This window comes from Chelonia mydas, chromosome 10, assembly GCF_015237465.2.
Source record: "Chelonia mydas isolate rCheMyd1 chromosome 10, rCheMyd1.pri.v2, whole genome shotgun sequence".
NCBI lineage: Eukaryota > Metazoa > Chordata > Testudines > Cheloniidae > Chelonia > Chelonia mydas.
This window is the reverse complement of record NC_051250.2, coordinates 20080135-20097688: the sequence shown is the minus strand read 5'-3', so window position 1 is coordinate 20097688 and position 17554 is coordinate 20080135. Positions and strand designations below refer to the sequence as shown.

The 17554-nt window shown below is 37.3% G+C and overlaps 1 protein-coding gene and 2 long non-coding RNA genes across 6 annotated transcripts in view; 2 read left to right on the top strand and 1 right to left on the bottom strand.

Moving 5' to 3' along the window:
* GSPT1 (G1 to S phase transition 1) overlaps positions 1–17554 on the top strand; it is a 40219-nt gene that overhangs the window by 18887 nt on the left and 3778 nt on the right. For all 3 annotated transcript variants that reach the window (XM_037910073.2, XM_037910074.2, XM_043523237.1), the window contains exons 5-14: positions 448–481; positions 2478–2555; positions 7854–8034; positions 8416–8570; positions 9300–9440; positions 10285–10378; positions 10741–10821; positions 15086–15259; positions 15785–15874; positions 16494–16662. In XM_037910073.2, coding sequence (XP_037766001.1) covers positions 448–481; positions 2478–2555; positions 7854–8034; positions 8416–8570; positions 9300–9440; positions 10285–10378; positions 10741–10821; positions 15086–15259; positions 15785–15874; positions 16494–16662 — 1197 coding nt within the window. The remainder of the gene's footprint in view (positions 1–447; positions 482–2477; positions 2556–7853; positions 8035–8415; positions 8571–9299; positions 9441–10284; positions 10379–10740; positions 10822–15085; positions 15260–15784; positions 15875–16493; positions 16663–17554) is intronic.
* LOC119567156 overlaps positions 1–17554 on the bottom strand; it is a 32265-nt gene that overhangs the window by 13674 nt on the left and 1037 nt on the right. The window contains exon 2 of one of the 2 annotated variants that reach the window (XR_005226971.1): positions 4226–4339. This is a non-coding gene — a long non-coding RNA (uncharacterized LOC119567156). Of the gene's footprint in view, positions 1–371; positions 4340–17554 lie in introns of those variants that run through there. The other variant, XR_005226970.1, reaches the window with a different exon arrangement.
* LOC122461881 lies at positions 4284–7434 on the top strand. Its single transcript, XR_006284111.1, has 2 exons — positions 4284–5891; positions 6005–7434. It is a non-coding gene; the product is annotated as an uncharacterized LOC122461881 (long non-coding RNA).

Genomic DNA, 17554 nt, shown 5'->3' with positions numbered 1-17554 from the left:
CTACACAATCAAAATGCTATTAACAAACTGGAGAATTCAGAGAGAAGCAACAGAAATGGAGGAGTTGACCAGAAATTGAGAGAAACACTTATATGCCACTGTCCCACTCTAAGTGTTTTTAGACAATCAAAAAAAGTGAAGGATGAAAGTATGAAAGATGGAAAATAATTATTAAGGGTGATGGGAAAAATACAGACTGAATATATTGTACTGACAATGAAATCTTAAATTGGGGAATAATCTTTCAAGAGAAGTTGTAGATACTCCATTGAGACATTTTAAAACTAAACAGGACAAATTACTAGAAAATGTGTCCTACAAAACAATGCTATATTGTCATGAAATGGGTTTGATGGACCTAACTTTCTCTTTTTTATTTTATTTTATTTTTTTTTAATACTTAAGACGGAATGACTTTAAAGTATCTTTGTTTTGTATGTTTGTTAGATGCTGGTAAATCAACCATTGGAGGACAAATAATGTACGTAATTTTTAAAAATAAGATTTCTTTAAACTATTACAGTCTTTAATATTGTGAATTATAACGCATGGGAAGTAAATAGTATGATTGGTTTTAGTGAGCATAGACTGTGTTTTGGTTTTTTTTAATCTGTGGTTTGTTTTTTTTGTTTGTTTTTTTTTAATGAAATACCACTCCAGGTCTATTAATTTAGTAAGTCATTGTCTTTGATTTGAATATGCTCAGCATCTGATATTATCGTTATCCATATATTGAAATCCAGATACTGATTTTAAATAATTCCAGATTATAAATTGTCAGTTTTCTTTATATAAAATTAAACAAGTACTGAATAAATCTGGAATAACTTTCCCATAGGAGAAGTGTTTTCATAAGGCCAGCCTTTTAGAAGTTGGCTTTTACTATGCCGCACGATGTCACACTCTTAAGCCACAAGAGTATATTTTAATCTCTGTCACTGGAAGCACTCATTATCCACTTAGGTGTTAATTTTTAAAAGTTCTATGTCGATACTTTGTGTCAATTAGTTCCATAAGTTAGTTCTGTAGTTTTTTTAAAAAAAAGTATGCCTTTTTAAATTTTGTTGCATATCCCTTTTTTATTATGAGAAAAAGTAAATAGGCTCTCTACCTTCTCTCAGCCATTAATTATTCTGAATGCTGCTATAATTTCCCCACTTACTAGTTTCCTTTCTAAACTAAACAGACCCATTCTTACCATTAAAAGATCGGATTGAAGCTTTAAGGAAAAGCAACATAACTGATATGTTATTAGATACTCTTTGTATAATACTATATATCTCTAGGCTTTTAATATGCAAAAGATCTGTGGAAAAATGCAACTTTCCTTTCCTTGCCAATTTAAAAAGGCGCTGGTCAAAGATATTTGTCTTTTAGCCTTCACCTAACTGTTAGCATTTTTCTTTTATGTAAACTTATATGCCAAGGTTTCTGATTTCGATTACCATTTTGTAATTCTATGGGCAGTGACTCAGTCACTTATGATCTGGTTTGGTTTAGAATATAATGCTTTTAGTTGCTGATACCTCTTTTCCTTTTCTCCTTTTATATTTTGTGTCTCTTGTACGTGGTTTTATTGTCTCTAACATTTATTTGTTTTAAGATTTAACAAATAAATTGGAAGTTTTGACTAATCCAATCTTCTGTAACTGTTCTATTCTAACTATGGATGTCTCTGTGTATGTGTATATTTTCCTTTAAACACTTGTTTTAAAACAGTCCTGAAAAATAGTACTTGCTTGATTAAAAGACATTCTAAAAGAAGACCATTCCTTGGGTGGTCATGTCTGTGAAACGAATATATTAGATTTTGTACTCTTTTAAAATTTATTAAATTGAAGCATTTTAAAATGTAATATACAGCCTTCTATTTTTTTATTTTAAGAATGTCATTTGTTTACCTTTTAAACTGTGGAGCTCATGTAGTAGGTAGGCTTATGCCTTGTTTGCCCTTTACTTTCTTAACAGATAGTCATGCCTTACTTTTTGAATTATGGAATTGCTCTTCTGAGAGCAGAAATTCCATTGTTACCATTTTCAGACCATACCTCAGATCTACAGAGTAATCAGATCATATACTCCAGGGGTTCTCAAACTTCATTGCACCACAACCTCCTTCTGACAACAAAAATTACTACATGACACCAGGAGGGGGGGACCAAAGCATGAGCCCGCTCGAGCCCCGCCACCCGAGGCAGGGGGGCCTGTAACCTGTGCCCCACCACCTAGGCCTGAAGCCCTCAGGCTGCGGCTTCATCTCCAGGCAGTGGAGCTCGGGCTTTGGCTTCGGACCTAGGTCCTAGCAAGTCTAACGCCAGCCCTGGTGACCCCATTAAAAGGGGGTCATGACCCATTTTGGGGTCCCGAGCCACACTTTGAGAACTGCTGATATACTCCATTTGAATAGAAATTTAGTTGCCATGTACTTAATGTAAAATGTATTTTTTTCTTTTTTTTCCCCCTTCCTCACGCCCCAGGTACTTAACAGGAATGGTTGACAAAAGAACACTTGAGAAATATGAAAGAGAAGCTAAAGAGAAAAACAGAGAAACCTGGTATGAATCTTACCTAAGACTATAACATGGCATCCTTTTTTAGCTCCTGAGGGGAGACTGTTTTGAAGTTTTCCTTATAGTATTTGGTTCCTTTTTGTTTTTTCCAGAATTTTTCCAGCCAGGGATTTGATGTGTGCTACATTATGCAGTGCATTCCATGCTGGAGCAGATTTTGCTTCCATATCGTACACAATATTGCCTTAATTTGTGGTGCTACACAATAGCAGCTGACTGGTAGGGGTGATGGAAGAAGGAAACCATCCTCAGACAGAAGGGGTGGTCTTGCATATTTCTGCCCTTCCCCTATAAGTACTGTATGAAAGAGGAGTCGGAGGGAGGGAGCAGGCTGGATCACAAAACTCTTCACGTAATGGGGTGAGTGAATGAAATAGGGCCCTGAACTGTTAGCCTCACAGGCTATGAAGAGCCACCTTGCGGCCTCCTTCCTCCACCAACAGTTCCTGGGTGGCTGTGTACCCTCTCAGAAACATCTCCTGCTTCTTGGAGGGGATGGAGAGGGCGTGCAGCAGAAGTGGACCTCATTAGAGGCAATAGCTATGAAGTAATGCAGAGAGGTAGATTTTGACCTGAATTAATTGTATTTGGACAAGGTAGATTGATAGAAGGTGGCATGAATTAATTGTATTGAGGTAAGCCTATGCAGGGACCACCTTTTCCATTAGAATCCCATGATAAAACCACATAGGGCTCCTCCAACAAAATCCTGAGTATTCTGGGCAGAGACCTTCTTCCTCATCCATATCCTGTTTCAGAAATGCTTTGAGTTATAAAATGAGGGAACATATTTTAAAAACAAGTTTTAAACTTAAAATATGGCATGATGTGCAACTGATATGTGAAACACAGATTTTGTCTGTGGTCAAATATTTCAGTGACTTGCCACACATTAAAAGGCTTGAAAATTGAGAGGTATATCTTCAGCTTTACTATACATCAGGCCTTTTCCCCATTCCTTTTAGGGACCCCTCTCATGTGTAACTGCTTCTTCAGCAGGTCCAGACTCTGTGTGCTCTGGAAGTTATAGAGGAGGTGTTCCTTCTTTTCATCTGAAAAAAGTATTCTACTCTCGGTATTTCCTGATCCCCAAGTCCAAGGAAGGGGTGAGACCTATCCTCAGTCTCTGCGATCTCAACAATTCAAGTTTATGAGATTCTGCATGTTTATCCTGGCTACTTTTCCCCCCACATTGAATCACAATGATGGGTTTGTTCTCAGTCTTCAGGACACCTATTTCCATTTAGCAGTTTTCCCAGGCCACAGGCAATTTATGAGATTTCTTGTCGCCAGTCAACTTTATCTGGCCCATCAGTTCTCACCACTGGCCCATCGTCAGCCTTGTGCATCTTTACCAAATGCATGACAATGGTAACAGCAGCCTATCTGAGAAGGAGGGGAATTCATATCTTTTTGTTCCTAGACAATTGGGTAGTGAAAGGCATTTCTGAGGAACAAGTCCTCAGTTCACACTGGACTTCTTGAATTGATTGGGGTGGACTTTGACTCCAACTCAGAAATCGAGTTCTGTGGGGCCTACTAGACCATGAATTTGAGGGCTTTTCTCCCACATGTGTGATTGCAAACAGTTCAGTTCGTTGTCTGGATCTCCAATCTCATCTGACCAGGGTCCGTGTATGCCTGAAATTACTTACATGATTCAACATGTGAAGTTGTCTTCATCCTCTTCAGTCATGGTTGAAGTAGGTCTGTGGTGAGCTGCGAGTCATAGGACAGGCTTGTCTGAGGGCCTCCAGAGATACTGGACACTACAGTGGTAGGAAAAACAGAACAATGTGTACCAGAGTATTATTCCTTTTGCCCATCCTCTGCCAACCAGAACTGTAGTCACTGATGCTCCCCCACATATTTTGGACACACATCTAGGAATGTTAAAGGTTCAGAGTTTGTGGTCAGGGCAGGAAGCATCATGTCATATCAAAGTAGTGGAGTTTCAAGTCATTTACAGTGCCTTCCAGGATCAGATGAGGGAAGCAATGGTTCACATACTCACCAACAATACCACTGCAGTGTGTTATGTGAACAAGTAGAGAGGTGCCTACTCCAACCAACTTTGTCAGGAAGCAATAAATTTTTGGCATTTCTGCATCAAGGAAGACAACATACCCACGGTAGCACATTTACCAGGCTCTCAAAACCAGTTGACTGACCATCTCAGCAGGACTTTCTCCAACAATCATGAGTGATCTCTAAAAAGCAGCATGGTGAGGCTATTTTCAAGGAATGGGGAATCCCATTCATCAACTAGGTGCAACAAGGACAACAAGAAGAGCCGTCAGTTTGGTTCCCGAGGGGACTTAGTGCAAGATCTTTAACCAATGCCTTCCATCTGTACTGGGGAATGCACCTGATGTATGCTTTTCTCCAAACCCCTTTCAGATTATCCTCAAACTGAAGTTGGACCAATTGATACTTAGTGTGCTGGCTTGGCCAAGACAATGTGCTTTCTCAATTTGTCTGTTCGACCACCCAAATCTCTTCCCCTCCTTCTGACCTGCTTTAGTACCATGGCCAGGTTGTTCATCGGCACTGAGTAATCTACACCTCACAACATGGCTGGTTGAAAGAAAGGTAATTCTCGGAAGCAATTCAGAGGATCCTACTTAATAGTAGAAAACCATTTATTAGAACTACTTCTTTGGTTAAGTGGATGCATTTTTCAGTTTGGTTGATATCTAAGGAAATTCAGCCCATGTTGGCTCATGTTCGGGACATTTTGGATTACCCTTTACACTTCCTCCATGGCAGTGAGATTTCTGAAAGGTATAGTCTCCCTGTTTCCTCCTGTGAAGGAAATGAACCTATTGTGGGACTCGAATACTGTGCTGGCCACCCTCATGGTTCCTCCATTTGAGCTGATGACAACCTACTCGTAGGCTATCTTTTGGGAGAAGGGAGACACTCTTGTGGTTATAACATCTGCAAGAAATCAGGAAGTTACAGACCTCTTTTTAGTCAGTTTTTCAAAGACTGTGTCCTTAAAACCACATCCGAAGCTTTTGTCTAGGGTGATTTCATAGTTTCACCTTTATCAGGTTATTTACTTGACTATATACTTTCCTAAGCCACACTCAAATGCAGATGAGTAGTATCTCTATATGTTAGAATGCCAAGCACCACTACACATCCATCTGGAAAGCACTAAACCATTTAATTCACCACCTCAAATATATTTTTTTGTCTCCTATGCGGATTGGATGAAAAGTCAGCCAATCTCAATGCAGATTTCCAGATCATGGTCTTTGGAGTAGCTCAGACTACACCCCACAGACATTACAGGCTCATTCGATGAGAGCCCAGGTGACGTTGATCTCATTTCTCAGTCATGCTTCAATATTGGACATTTGTAGGGATGCTAAATGGTCTTCCATGCATACTTTTACCAAACATTATGCTATCACTACATCATCTAGGTCAGATGCAAACTTTGGGACAGAAGTTCTGCAGTCATTGTTCACTGCCTACTGAAACTGCTTGTGAGTCACCTGAGTGGAATATACATCTGCTACCACTTGAAGAAAAAAGTTTACTTGTATTGTAACTGCTGTTCTTCGAGATGTGGGTGCAGATATGTGTGTTCTACTCAAGTTGTGCATGCCTGGCGCACTAAAGCTGGAGCAGAGTACATGTCTGCACACAAATCTCAAACCGCTACAATACAGATAAGTACCTGTCTTTTTTCCCCATCCCTTCTACGCTCCGTCCCCCCAAAAAGCTTGAATCCATGTCTACATGCTGACCTTTGAGATCTAGAAAACTGACTACAGGAAGCCAGATCTTGCTTCTGAATATGCCTCCTTGGGAGATCATGAAATGTTCTTTTCAGATGGCAAAGAATATCTCTTCTTTCTGTCAAGAAAATAACTTTCAATTTGTTTATTGAAAGGGGTATAGTAGGAGATCCTAGCAATCCCTGCTACATGCTGTAGCACACCAATTACTGGGGGTGAACAGATCATCTCACGTTTGGGTCTCTCAAAACCTGTCTTTTTAGCGTGTGTGTGTGTCATAGTTTTTTTTCTTCCTAGAGGGCATCAGCTCTGCCTTATATCTAGGACAAGGTTCTACCCACTTATAATACAAGTAGTAAATAGGGACTATTAAAACATTATTGAAGAAACAACTGTCTCTACAGCTCAAGTCTTTGACAAAACATGAACAATGGATTGGAGTAGTGTTTTCTTCATTTACCTTTGTCAAATAAACATTTATTTGAAACTATAAGATTCCCTATTGAAACAAGGACTTTATAATTGCATCACCAAGTTTGGGTCAACACACTCTTCCATTCTTTACCAATAAATAAATAAATACGAAATTATGATGATTTTTATGCATAAGTTAGAAAATAGAGAATTACAGTCGTCATACCAATTTTAACTCTGTCCTTGTTTGTCACATGGAATATTGTATACCATCCTGGTGTTAGCATTAAAGGATTAAGATATTAATTGAGGCATTGGGAAGAATAACTGAACGTCCAGTCATGTGAAATCTGTTCTGATATTGTGACAACAGTTTTGGGGACTTGGAAGTAGAGTGCGTGGTGAATATGAAAGAAAGTTGAAGCAAAGGTATATTTGACTCTGCACTGGCAATCACATTTGAATGCCAGAAGAGCATGTATATGAAAGAGTGTACAAAATTGCGCCTAAGAGGAGTGGGCAAAAATTGAAATCCTAGGCACTAGAAACCTCAACTTCCTGTAATTTTTTGATGCAATTTTTAAGGTCATATTTATTTCATAACTAACTTTTTTTTTTTAACTTAACAAAGCGCACATTCTCTAGGAAGGATTGTATGTGCCAGGTCAAAACCAGTTTTGTTATCTGCATAAAAGGAAGAAAGCATTGAAACTTTTTTCCATTATAAAGTTGACCATTAATCTGTTGGAGTTTCTTCAGATAGCAATTTATCTCTAAGCTGAGGAGAAGCATGAAGTGTATGTATGTGCTCAAAACATAACTTCAGGGAATTAAGGCATGAAAGTAAGGATTTGGAATAACAAGTATCTTCTTAGCCATCACAGAAGTATAATTAGTTTAATGCTATATGTTGTAGTAGTAACGATTTAGCACTACAAGGGTGTCCTGTCTGTACAAAATCTTACATCTATATGCCTCGATCTTAGAAATGCTAAAAGTTGTCAGTGTTGTTGAGGCAGTTAAAGACTGTTTGTTTTTCATAAACAATGTTTTAAAGAAAACCAAAATATTAGTGTAGTAAATTTTAATGCAGAACTAGAATAATGTATTTTTGCAGGTACCTGTCTTGGGCCTTAGACACAAATCAAGAAGAACGAGACAAAGGTAAAACAGTAGAAGTGGGCCGTGCCTATTTTGAAACAGAGAAGAAACACTTCACAATCCTAGATGCCCCAGGACATAAGAGCTTTGTTCCAAATATGATTGGCGGGGCTTCTCAAGCTGATCTGGCTGTTTTGGTAAGAAAAACAAATTGGACGTCTACACTTAATGGTATTGCTACAAATAGCTAGATCAGAATTACATCTATAAGAATATCTGGTCAGTTGTGGTCTCTGAAATTTTCAAATCTTAATGTAGCAATCAAGTAATATTTGTATGTAATTTAGTTCTGATAGGTACACTGTTACTCAGCTTCTAATGTCAGCACTGTTAAATGGTTTTGAGTTAGATTGTGATACGTTGTTTGTGTGTTCAGGGTTTATTGCACTATTGAATGTAAGGCTGTAAATCATGCATTGTCCTTTTGATTTAATTGCAGAATAAGTGAGAATAATTTGAATTCTTAAGTTGTTGGGTTGTTTCTTTTTTAATACTTAACACTTTTTTTTAAAATGTAGGTTATTTCTGCAAGAAAAGGAGAGTTTGAAACTGGATTTGAAAAAGGGGGACAAACAAGAGAACATGCCATGTTAGCAAAAACAGCAGGTGTAAAACATTTAATAGTTCTTATTAATAAAATGGATGATCCAACTGTAAACTGGAGTAATGAAAGGTGAGTGTTTCTATGAAGTAAAAATTATTTTTTCAGTATTTTCATGTAATTAACTATAGCTGAGCTACAAGCTACAGTAATTTCCAGCTAGGGCTGTTTTTTGGCCAAAGCCTCATTTGATACTTGACTGGAAGGATGGTGGGCCTGAGAATACAGGCATAATCTGCAGAGCATCCACTGGCAAAGTAGATAATTATGTATTTTAACTGTTTGTTGTGCATGTATGTCTAACAAAGCCACAAGCCTCTAATATCAGTTGAGAGTTAGGAAAACTTTAAATGCCTTGAAACTTGGAGTGTGTGTGTGTGTGTGTGTGTGTGTGTGTCTCTCTCTCTCTCTCTCTCTCTCTCTCTCTCAAAAAAAAAAAAATTGTATATGAGAGAGAGAGAGTTAAGTCAGTTTGCCAGATTTTCATCTACTTTAACAATAATTTGAATAACTCCAGGAACTAAGCTAAGAGGGCATTCAGCACATTTATATTAAACTTACTTTCTTATTCCCTCAGCTTGTTGGGGGTTGGGGCAGTAAGCACACATTGCTAAAGTAGCTGCATGTGGCAAATTGATTGGCAAGTCACTTCCAGAAAACTTGATCAAATCCAGAATATTGATCTAATCAGCAAGATTTCTTTTTAATTTTTATTGTAATATTAGATTTCAAATAGAAAAATAGAACTTTACTGGAATTTCTTAATTCAACATGATTGAGATGCATGTCAATTTTTAATAGATATGAAGAATGTAAAGAGAAGCTGGTGCCATTTTTGAAGAAAGTTGGCTTCAATCCCAAAAAAGATATTCATTTTATGCCCTGCTCGGGACTGACTGGAGCAAACCTTAAAGAGCAATCTGATTTCTGTCCTTGGTATATGTAAGTAACTTAGTGTTAACATGTTGGGTAAATAGTAATAGTTCATTAATGGGCAGTAATACAGTAAAGCTAGGTGGAAGTATAGGTTTGTAACTTGTAGTCCGAACCAATATGATTGACTAACGTATATGTGAGGGAAGACTATCATTGCAAAGGAAATAGAAAACAATATGACCAAGAAGTAAAGCAGAAGCATTTGGGCACTGTTGAAGAGAATTTGCTACAAAAGCACTATTTCTGTTGTATGTTGAGTTAAAGGTTACCACAGACCATAACAGAGTATTTTCCTTGCCTTGTGAGATCTTAAAAGTGCTGTACTGCCACTTGAATTTTCCAGTCATTTCACGTTGGGTGTGTGGGGCCAGGGTGAAACACAGTTCGATGTGAATAGTCTGTGTAGAACCCGAATAAGATTGTGGACACAGCTCATAGTTATTTAATGCTATGTTTGCTGATATGGCTCAAGGCAATTAAACCATGTTAATGAAAACCACTTTGAAAACTAGCCTATTATGTTTACACTCTTGGAACAGATTTAGCATATCTATCTCGCAAGAGTCTCAATGGACTAATGAACTGTTCTAAAAAATGCTTGTAATGTGGTTTTAAAATTAAATGGTGTGAATGTAAGCAGTATAACCACTTTGCATCACCACAGTTGATGTATGTTAACATACACAAGTTAGTGGTGTTAAGGATTTCATTGTTTAGAGGTTAAAGTTCTTTCCCTCTGCTGTGTTTGGCTGAAATCCTTTCCTTGACTTATAATGAATAAGCAATACAGTTAGTTTAAAGTTTAGCCAAAGTGAAATGTTTATTTAAATAAACATTTTTACTCTTTTAGCGGATTACCATTTATTCCATATCTGGATAATTTGCCAAACTTCAACCGTTCAGTTGATGGACCAATCAGGCTGCCAATTGTGGATAAATATAAGGTACAAAACGAAACTGGGATTTGAAATTAGTTGTTACCTTCAAATAGATGGCCCATGTAGTCCACTCTGACTTTATTTTTAAAGGATTCCTGTAGTTCTGTCTTAAATGTGGTGGGCCTGGTGTCATTTACCTTTTGATCTACTGGATTGACTGAAAAGGGTGACATTTGCTTTTAAATATGTTCTAATGCTGACCCTTTCATGCTTTAGATGCTTTTCTCATTGGAAAATAGTAACTTAGATGCAATAGTGCAACATTTGGACTGACTACATCTGCATTGACTACATTTATGATTAAACAGTAAAGTAGAGCAGCATTTTAAGAAAAATAAGCTTTTAAATAGTGTTTATTTTTTACAAAGGATATGGGCACTGTGGTCCTGGGAAAGCTGGAATCAGGCTCTATTTGCAAAGGACAGCAACTTGTGATGATGCCAAACAAGGTATGGCAAGTTTTCACCTTCCGTATTTAAGAAGTTTCTAAGGCTATAATCAATTTGGTTTACAGTAAGTAATTTGATCAGAACTAAGCGCTTCCGTATATGGTACTGTGTCAAACAGGATTCAGCTTTATATAACTGCCTCTGAAAATATTCAGTGTTTTAAAATCATAAAATTATAGGACTGGAAGGGACCCCAAGAGGCCATCAAGTCCAGTCCCCTGCACTCCTGGCAGGACTAAGTATTATCTAGACCATCCCTGACAGGTGTTCGGTGGAAACTTGTAAAATTTATGGGGGGAAACATCAGTGCTTAATATCTGAGTTTAGCAGTTAACTTTTTTTCTGGATGTTGAGTATATCTTTGATTTCCTAAGCATTCAGAAGTAGAATTGCACTTCATCACTAAGCTCCAGTAACTCTTGGGTCATCAAATCAGCCTGGCTTATTCAAGCTTTAGTTTGTTTTGCAATAAGTATCTTTGCCTAGTTGAATCCTTTTTCTGCTGGGAGTTAGTCACCGCCTTCCTCGCACACTGTATCCATTTTCAAGTGAGAATGAAACATATTCTAAGGATATAAGCTGAGGTATATGCTCTGTGAGAGAACTACTGTTATTTTTATTGGCTTAGGTTGAGAATTCCTTTACCACTTCTGTTCCAACAGACTGTCAGTGAAAATGAAGGGTGTCTCAGCATTCATGCCAGAACATAAGATGAATCTCTTGTACACTAGAAGCTGAAATTTCTTTATGCAAAATGCATTGATGCTTAGACTGATTTCCATGTCACCTCTTCTGGAAAATTAGCAGCTGCAAGTTAATAGTATGGGGCATGTTTTTGCATTAAAGATTTAAAAATTGACAGTACAAAGGAGCTGGCTTTGTGTTGCTACCATCTAGGTGAATAGTATCCAGTAGTGTGGTTAAAAGTAGATTCTGTAATCTAATGCCAAAGGTCATGAAGATTGCATTATATTTGTTTTTGACAGTCTGTCTATACTTGAATTAAGATTCCAAGATAAAAAGAAATTTTCAGACACTGTCTCCAAAAGTTATCTTGCATAGTAACCCCTACTCTATTTGATGTCCAGTCCACCTTAATTTAGGGCATGGAGAGCAAGTTAGATCAATATTAGGGCTCAAATTACCAGCATTTGTTCTACTGGTCTAGGTGACTAAAGAAATGAATCATCACAGCACTGAACAAAATAATTGCTCCTGAAATTTGAGTAAAAGTCAAGTTTTTCAACATGTAGGGAAGTTCCATAAGGTCAAATGCATTAGTAACAACAATATTTTTCTTGTTAAAACTTAATTTGCCTATTTTGGTGAAAATTGAGCGCTTCTCTGGACTCTTGTACCTGGCATTTCTTATTTGCAAGTGGTTTAGAAAAGAATGTTTTAAAATACGCCTTCTATGGAACTTGAGCAATTTTTCCCCCAGGGGAAAGGAGGGGGAAGACTCAACAATTTAAAGAACTAATCTGAGATGTAATTCTCAGATGAGCTTGTACCTTTTGGCTTAAGGTACTTTAAGTAGCTGTTTCCTTTTCATGACAAAACTGTTTGACACAACTACTAATAATAGACACCCATGTAACTCTGTAGGAGAATTAGTTGGGAGAGGTTGAGAAGTTGCAAATGCCTTTAGCAGGTTACCATAAACATAAAATTTGTATATTTCAATAAGTCCTTTTACACTTCAGATTATGTGCACTTCTGTTCATGGCAGTAGTGAGCTAAAACCTTACAAAAGTGAACAGTGGTAAACCTTTTACTCTTTGGCGGGTAGGATGAATCCTTTTATTCTTTTCACTTACTCCTTTTCAAATTAATCTAATTCTTCCCCACTGGTCCTTACTGGTGAGTGAACGCATGAGACCAAAGGACAGGCTATGATATAAAGGGATGTCTATAAATTAGATTATATGATGTTTTGATTGAGAGTATTCATAAACCTGCATCCTGATTTTATATTAATCTGTTTAGGAAGCTCTACAGAATCTTCTCATATGATCTGCAAACAAATTCACTGCACTCATTTATTCTGATGTATGATTCATTTTATCAGAGTGCTGAAAATGTTTTAGAAAATGTTACCTTGGCACATACTAGCTTTTCATCTTTTGAATATAAAGCTCTCGAGAAATTTAAAACTTGACTGTTGTGGACACTTGGATTAGTTCTGGTTCTAATATGATACATATTTAGAACACCACAGTATATACTCCCCAAAGTGAATGAGACTTCTCTTGCGTACGATCTTCTCCATAAATGTATGTGCCTTTTGCTATGATGGAAGCCTTTTGAAACTTGCTCTAGACTAACATTTAAAATACATTGTATCACAATGTTGTATAAATTGGAATTTTGGACAGAAAAAGTGCTAGATTATATTTTAATAACTGAGTGATACCAGGAAATTTCCTTTTGTGCTCAAGTTTTTCATAAAATTGTGAAGTTTATAATTAGGGCTGTCAAGCAATTAAAAAAATTAATCGTGTTTAAGCACGCGGTTAATCACATTGTTAAACAATAATAGAATACCATTTATTTAAATATTTTTGGATATTTTTCACATTTTCAAATATATTTATTTCAATTATAACATAATATGAAGTATACAGTGCTCATTTATATTTATTTTATTACGAATATTTGCACTGTAAAAAAACAAAAGAAATAGTATTTTTCAATTCACCTCTTACAAGTACTGTGGTGCAATCTATTTGAAAATGTAAGATTATGTAGAAAAAAATAACTGCATTCAAAAATAAAATCTGTTTTAAAACTTTAGAGCCTACAAGTCCTCACAGTCCTACTTCTTGTTCAGCCAGTCGCTCAAATAAGTTTGTTTATATTTGCAGGAGATAATGCTGCCCGCTTCTTGTTCACAATGTCACCTGAAAGTGAGAACAGGGTTTGTATGGCACTGTTGTATCTTGTGTCGCAAGATATTTAAATGCCAGATGCACTAAAGATTCATATGTCCATTCGTGCTTCAACCAGCATTCCAGAGGACATGCGCCCATGCTGATGACAGATTCTGCTCGATAACAGTCCAAAGCAGTGCAGACCGATGCATGTTCATTTTCATCATCTGAGTCAAATGCCACCAGCAGAAGGTTGATTTTCTTTTTTGGTTATTCGGGTTCTATTGTTTCTGCATCGGAGTGTTACTCTTTTAAGACTTCTGGAAGCATGCTGCACACCCCATCCCGATCAGATTTTGGAAGGCACTTCAGATTCTTAAATCCTGGGTCGAGTGCTGTAACTATCGTTAGAAATCTCAAATTGTACCTTCTTCACGTTTTGTCAAATCTGCAGCGAAAGTGTTCTTAAAATGAACATGTAGTGAGTCGTCATCAGAGACTACTATAACATGAAATATATGGCAGAATGGGAGTAAAATAGAGCCGGAGACATATAATTCTCCCAGGAGTTCAGTCACAAATGTATTATTTTTTAAATGAGCATCATCAGCATGAAAGCATGTCCTCTGGAATGGTGGCTGAAGCATGAAGTGGCATATGAATGTTTAGAATATCTGGCATGTAGATACCTTGCAATGCTGGCTACAAAAGTGCCATGCGAATGCCTGTTCTCACTTTCTGGTGACGTTGTAAATAAGAAGTTGGCAGCATTATTTCCCGTAAATGTCAACTAACTTGTTTGTCATAGCGATTGGCTGAATGAGAAATAGCACTGAGTGGACTTGTAGGCGCTGAAGTTTTGCATTGTTTTGTTTTTAGAGTGCAGTAATGTAACAAAAATAATTGACATTTGTAAGTTGCATTTTCATGATAGAGATTGCACTACAGTACTTGTATGAGGTGAATTGAAAAAATACTGTTGTTTTTATAGTGCAAATATTTGTAACAAAAATAGAGTACTGTACACTTTTGTATTTTGTGTTGTAATTGAAATCAATATATTTGAAAATGTAGAAAAACATCCACAAACATTTAATAAATTTCAATTGGTATTCTATTGTTTAACAGTGCGATTAAAACTGTGATTAATCGCGATTAATTTTTTTAATCATGATTAATTTTTTAGTTAATCGCGTGAGTTAACTGCGATTAATTGACAGCCCTAATAATAATACACCTAGTGCAACATATTTAAACTGAAGAAGCAGAGATGTAGCTGACAAACTGTATAGGTCTAATATACATTTTGTGTTAGTGATATATTTTTTTTTGTGTGACGTGCGTTAAGTAAAACATTTCATATATCAGAAAACCCAAATCTTGCTTTCTTTAAGCACAACGTGGAAGTTCTTGGAATCCTTTCTGATGATGTAGAAACTGATTCTGTAGCCCCAGGTGAAAACCTAAAGATTAGACTGAAAGGAATTGAAGAGGAGGAGATCCTTCCAGGATTTATACTCTGTGACCCTAATAACCTTTGTCATTCTGGACGCACATTTGATGCCCAGGTACACTAGCTGAAATATAGTTCTGTAATTCCTTGGTTCTTGTATCTAATGATGGTGAATGACTCTAAACAAGGCTATACCATTTGAAATTTAGTTAGAAATTTCACAGCTACTGTAAAACCACTGTGTGATTTCATAAATCTTAATCCAAGATTTAAAATCGTTGCTTAAAAAAAGTCATGAGTGAATTGAACAAATGTACTCTGAATGTGAATATTCTAATTGAAGTTTCAGAAATCACTAATCTTAAAGCAAAATTCTGTTTTCCTACTTATAGATCAGTTATTTTTCAGTAAGCATACTTCTGTATTATAAGACATTCAGTCATTTTTCCAGTCCCCTAACAAGTGTGAGGGGTTGGCTGTTTGCTTCTGAAAAGTTTTATTCAGGGACATGACATGCCACATATATGAAGTGCTAGATAAAAATGTGTGATAGCTAGCCCTTAACTGGTTAGTCTCTGCCTCTTTAGAATATAATATGTGAGGAATGCAGTTTAATATAACTTCTTATATTACTTTATAGATAGTGATAATTGAGCACAAATCCATCATCTGCCCTGGTTATAATGCAGTGCTGCACATTCATACCTGTATTGAAGAAGTCGAGATAACAGTGAGTTTATATTAATGCTTTAACTTAAAGACAGCATGCTCTTCAGAGCAGGAACTTTTTTTTCAATTGTTTGTACAGAAAATAGTGCCACAGGTCTCCAATCCAGATTGGACCCTGGTGCATTAACACAACATAGCAAATAATAAGCATCACGTATAAATCTTCTGAACGCTTTGGGAGTCCTGAATGCTACTGTTTGTTCAAACTTGATATCATAAAAGGATATGGTCCACTGTCACACTTTTGTCTGAATATCTTCTTAAAACTATCCAAAAAAAGGGGGTGGAGATATTTCTCCCTTTTTCAATTTGTTTACTTGTGCATTTGACAGCATTTTATATGTAAGTTTCACTGTATTCCAAGTATAGTCAATTTGTGTAGCTTTTCCTGCAGTAACAAGGGAGGGGGGTATTTGCAGAAGAAAATTATTATAAAATCACAGAAGTTGGTGGGGGTGAGTGTTTGTTAGGTAAACCAGTGTTACCTTTTCAAAATTGACTCAATTTCAAGTAGACAGTACTTTTAAAGAGGCTTGGGGAATACTGAGGCTTTATTTCTGAGGGGAAAATATAATTGTCAATGATGCTGTGTTTTGCTAACACCTCTCATTCTTGTACAGGCCTTAATCTGCTTGGTAGACAAAAAATCAGGAGAAAAAAGTAAGACACGACCGCGTTTTGTGAAACAAGATCAAGTATGCATTGCCCGTTTAAGGACAGCAGGAACCATCTGCCTTGAGACATTCAAAGAGTTCCCTCAGATGGGTCGTTTTACCTTAAGAGATGAGGGTAAGAGTACTTGTGCAACTATTAAAGTTTGCTGGTGTGTATATATACACCATCTTATTACTCTTGGAATAAGAAATCTCAAACGCTGAAAATACTGAAATGAGAAACTGGAAATGGAAATACTAGCTGTCCCTTTTCTAACTTCAGTACTTAGAAGATTCTCTGTAGAAGAATGGTTTCAGAGTAACAGCCGTGTTAGTCTGTATTCGCAAAAAGAAAAGGAGTACTTGTGGCACCTTAGAGACTAACCAATTTATCTGAGCATAAGCTTTCGTGAGCTACAGCTCACTTCATCGGATGTTGAAGAATGTTCCTTATTCTTCCTGCTGCACAACAGATATGCCATTGTACAGTATATAGAGAGGAGACAACAGGGCTGCTGCTAATAGTAGAAATGCATTCACAGGTATTGCATACTAAAGATACAGTAACTCACTTAACATCGTCCTGGTTAATGTTGTTTCACAATGCTCCCTTATAATGTTTGGCAGCTGCCTGCTTTGTCCAATGCTTGCAGGAAGAGCAGCCTGTTGAAGCTAGGTGGTGGGGGCTTGGAATCAGGGTGGACTGGCAGCCCCCTAAATTCCCCGTGCGGCAGCCGCCCAGCACCCTATCAATTGCTGGGCAGTTCAGCTGTCCATCCCCTCCCCCAGCTGCCCAGGCCGTGTGCTGCTCCTGCCCTCTGCCTTAGAGCTGCTCCCAGGAGCCTCCTGCTTGCTGGAGGGGAAGGCGGGGCGCTAATGTCAGAGTGTCCCCTACCCTCTGTTCCTTTACCTAATCTCCACAGAGCAGGGTGGGGGACATGACAGGGCTCAGGATGGAGGGAGCTTGCTGGCAACAGCTGCTGTCTCAACTTGCTCTTCTACTTAAAAAGGTAGTGTACTTAGAGTGG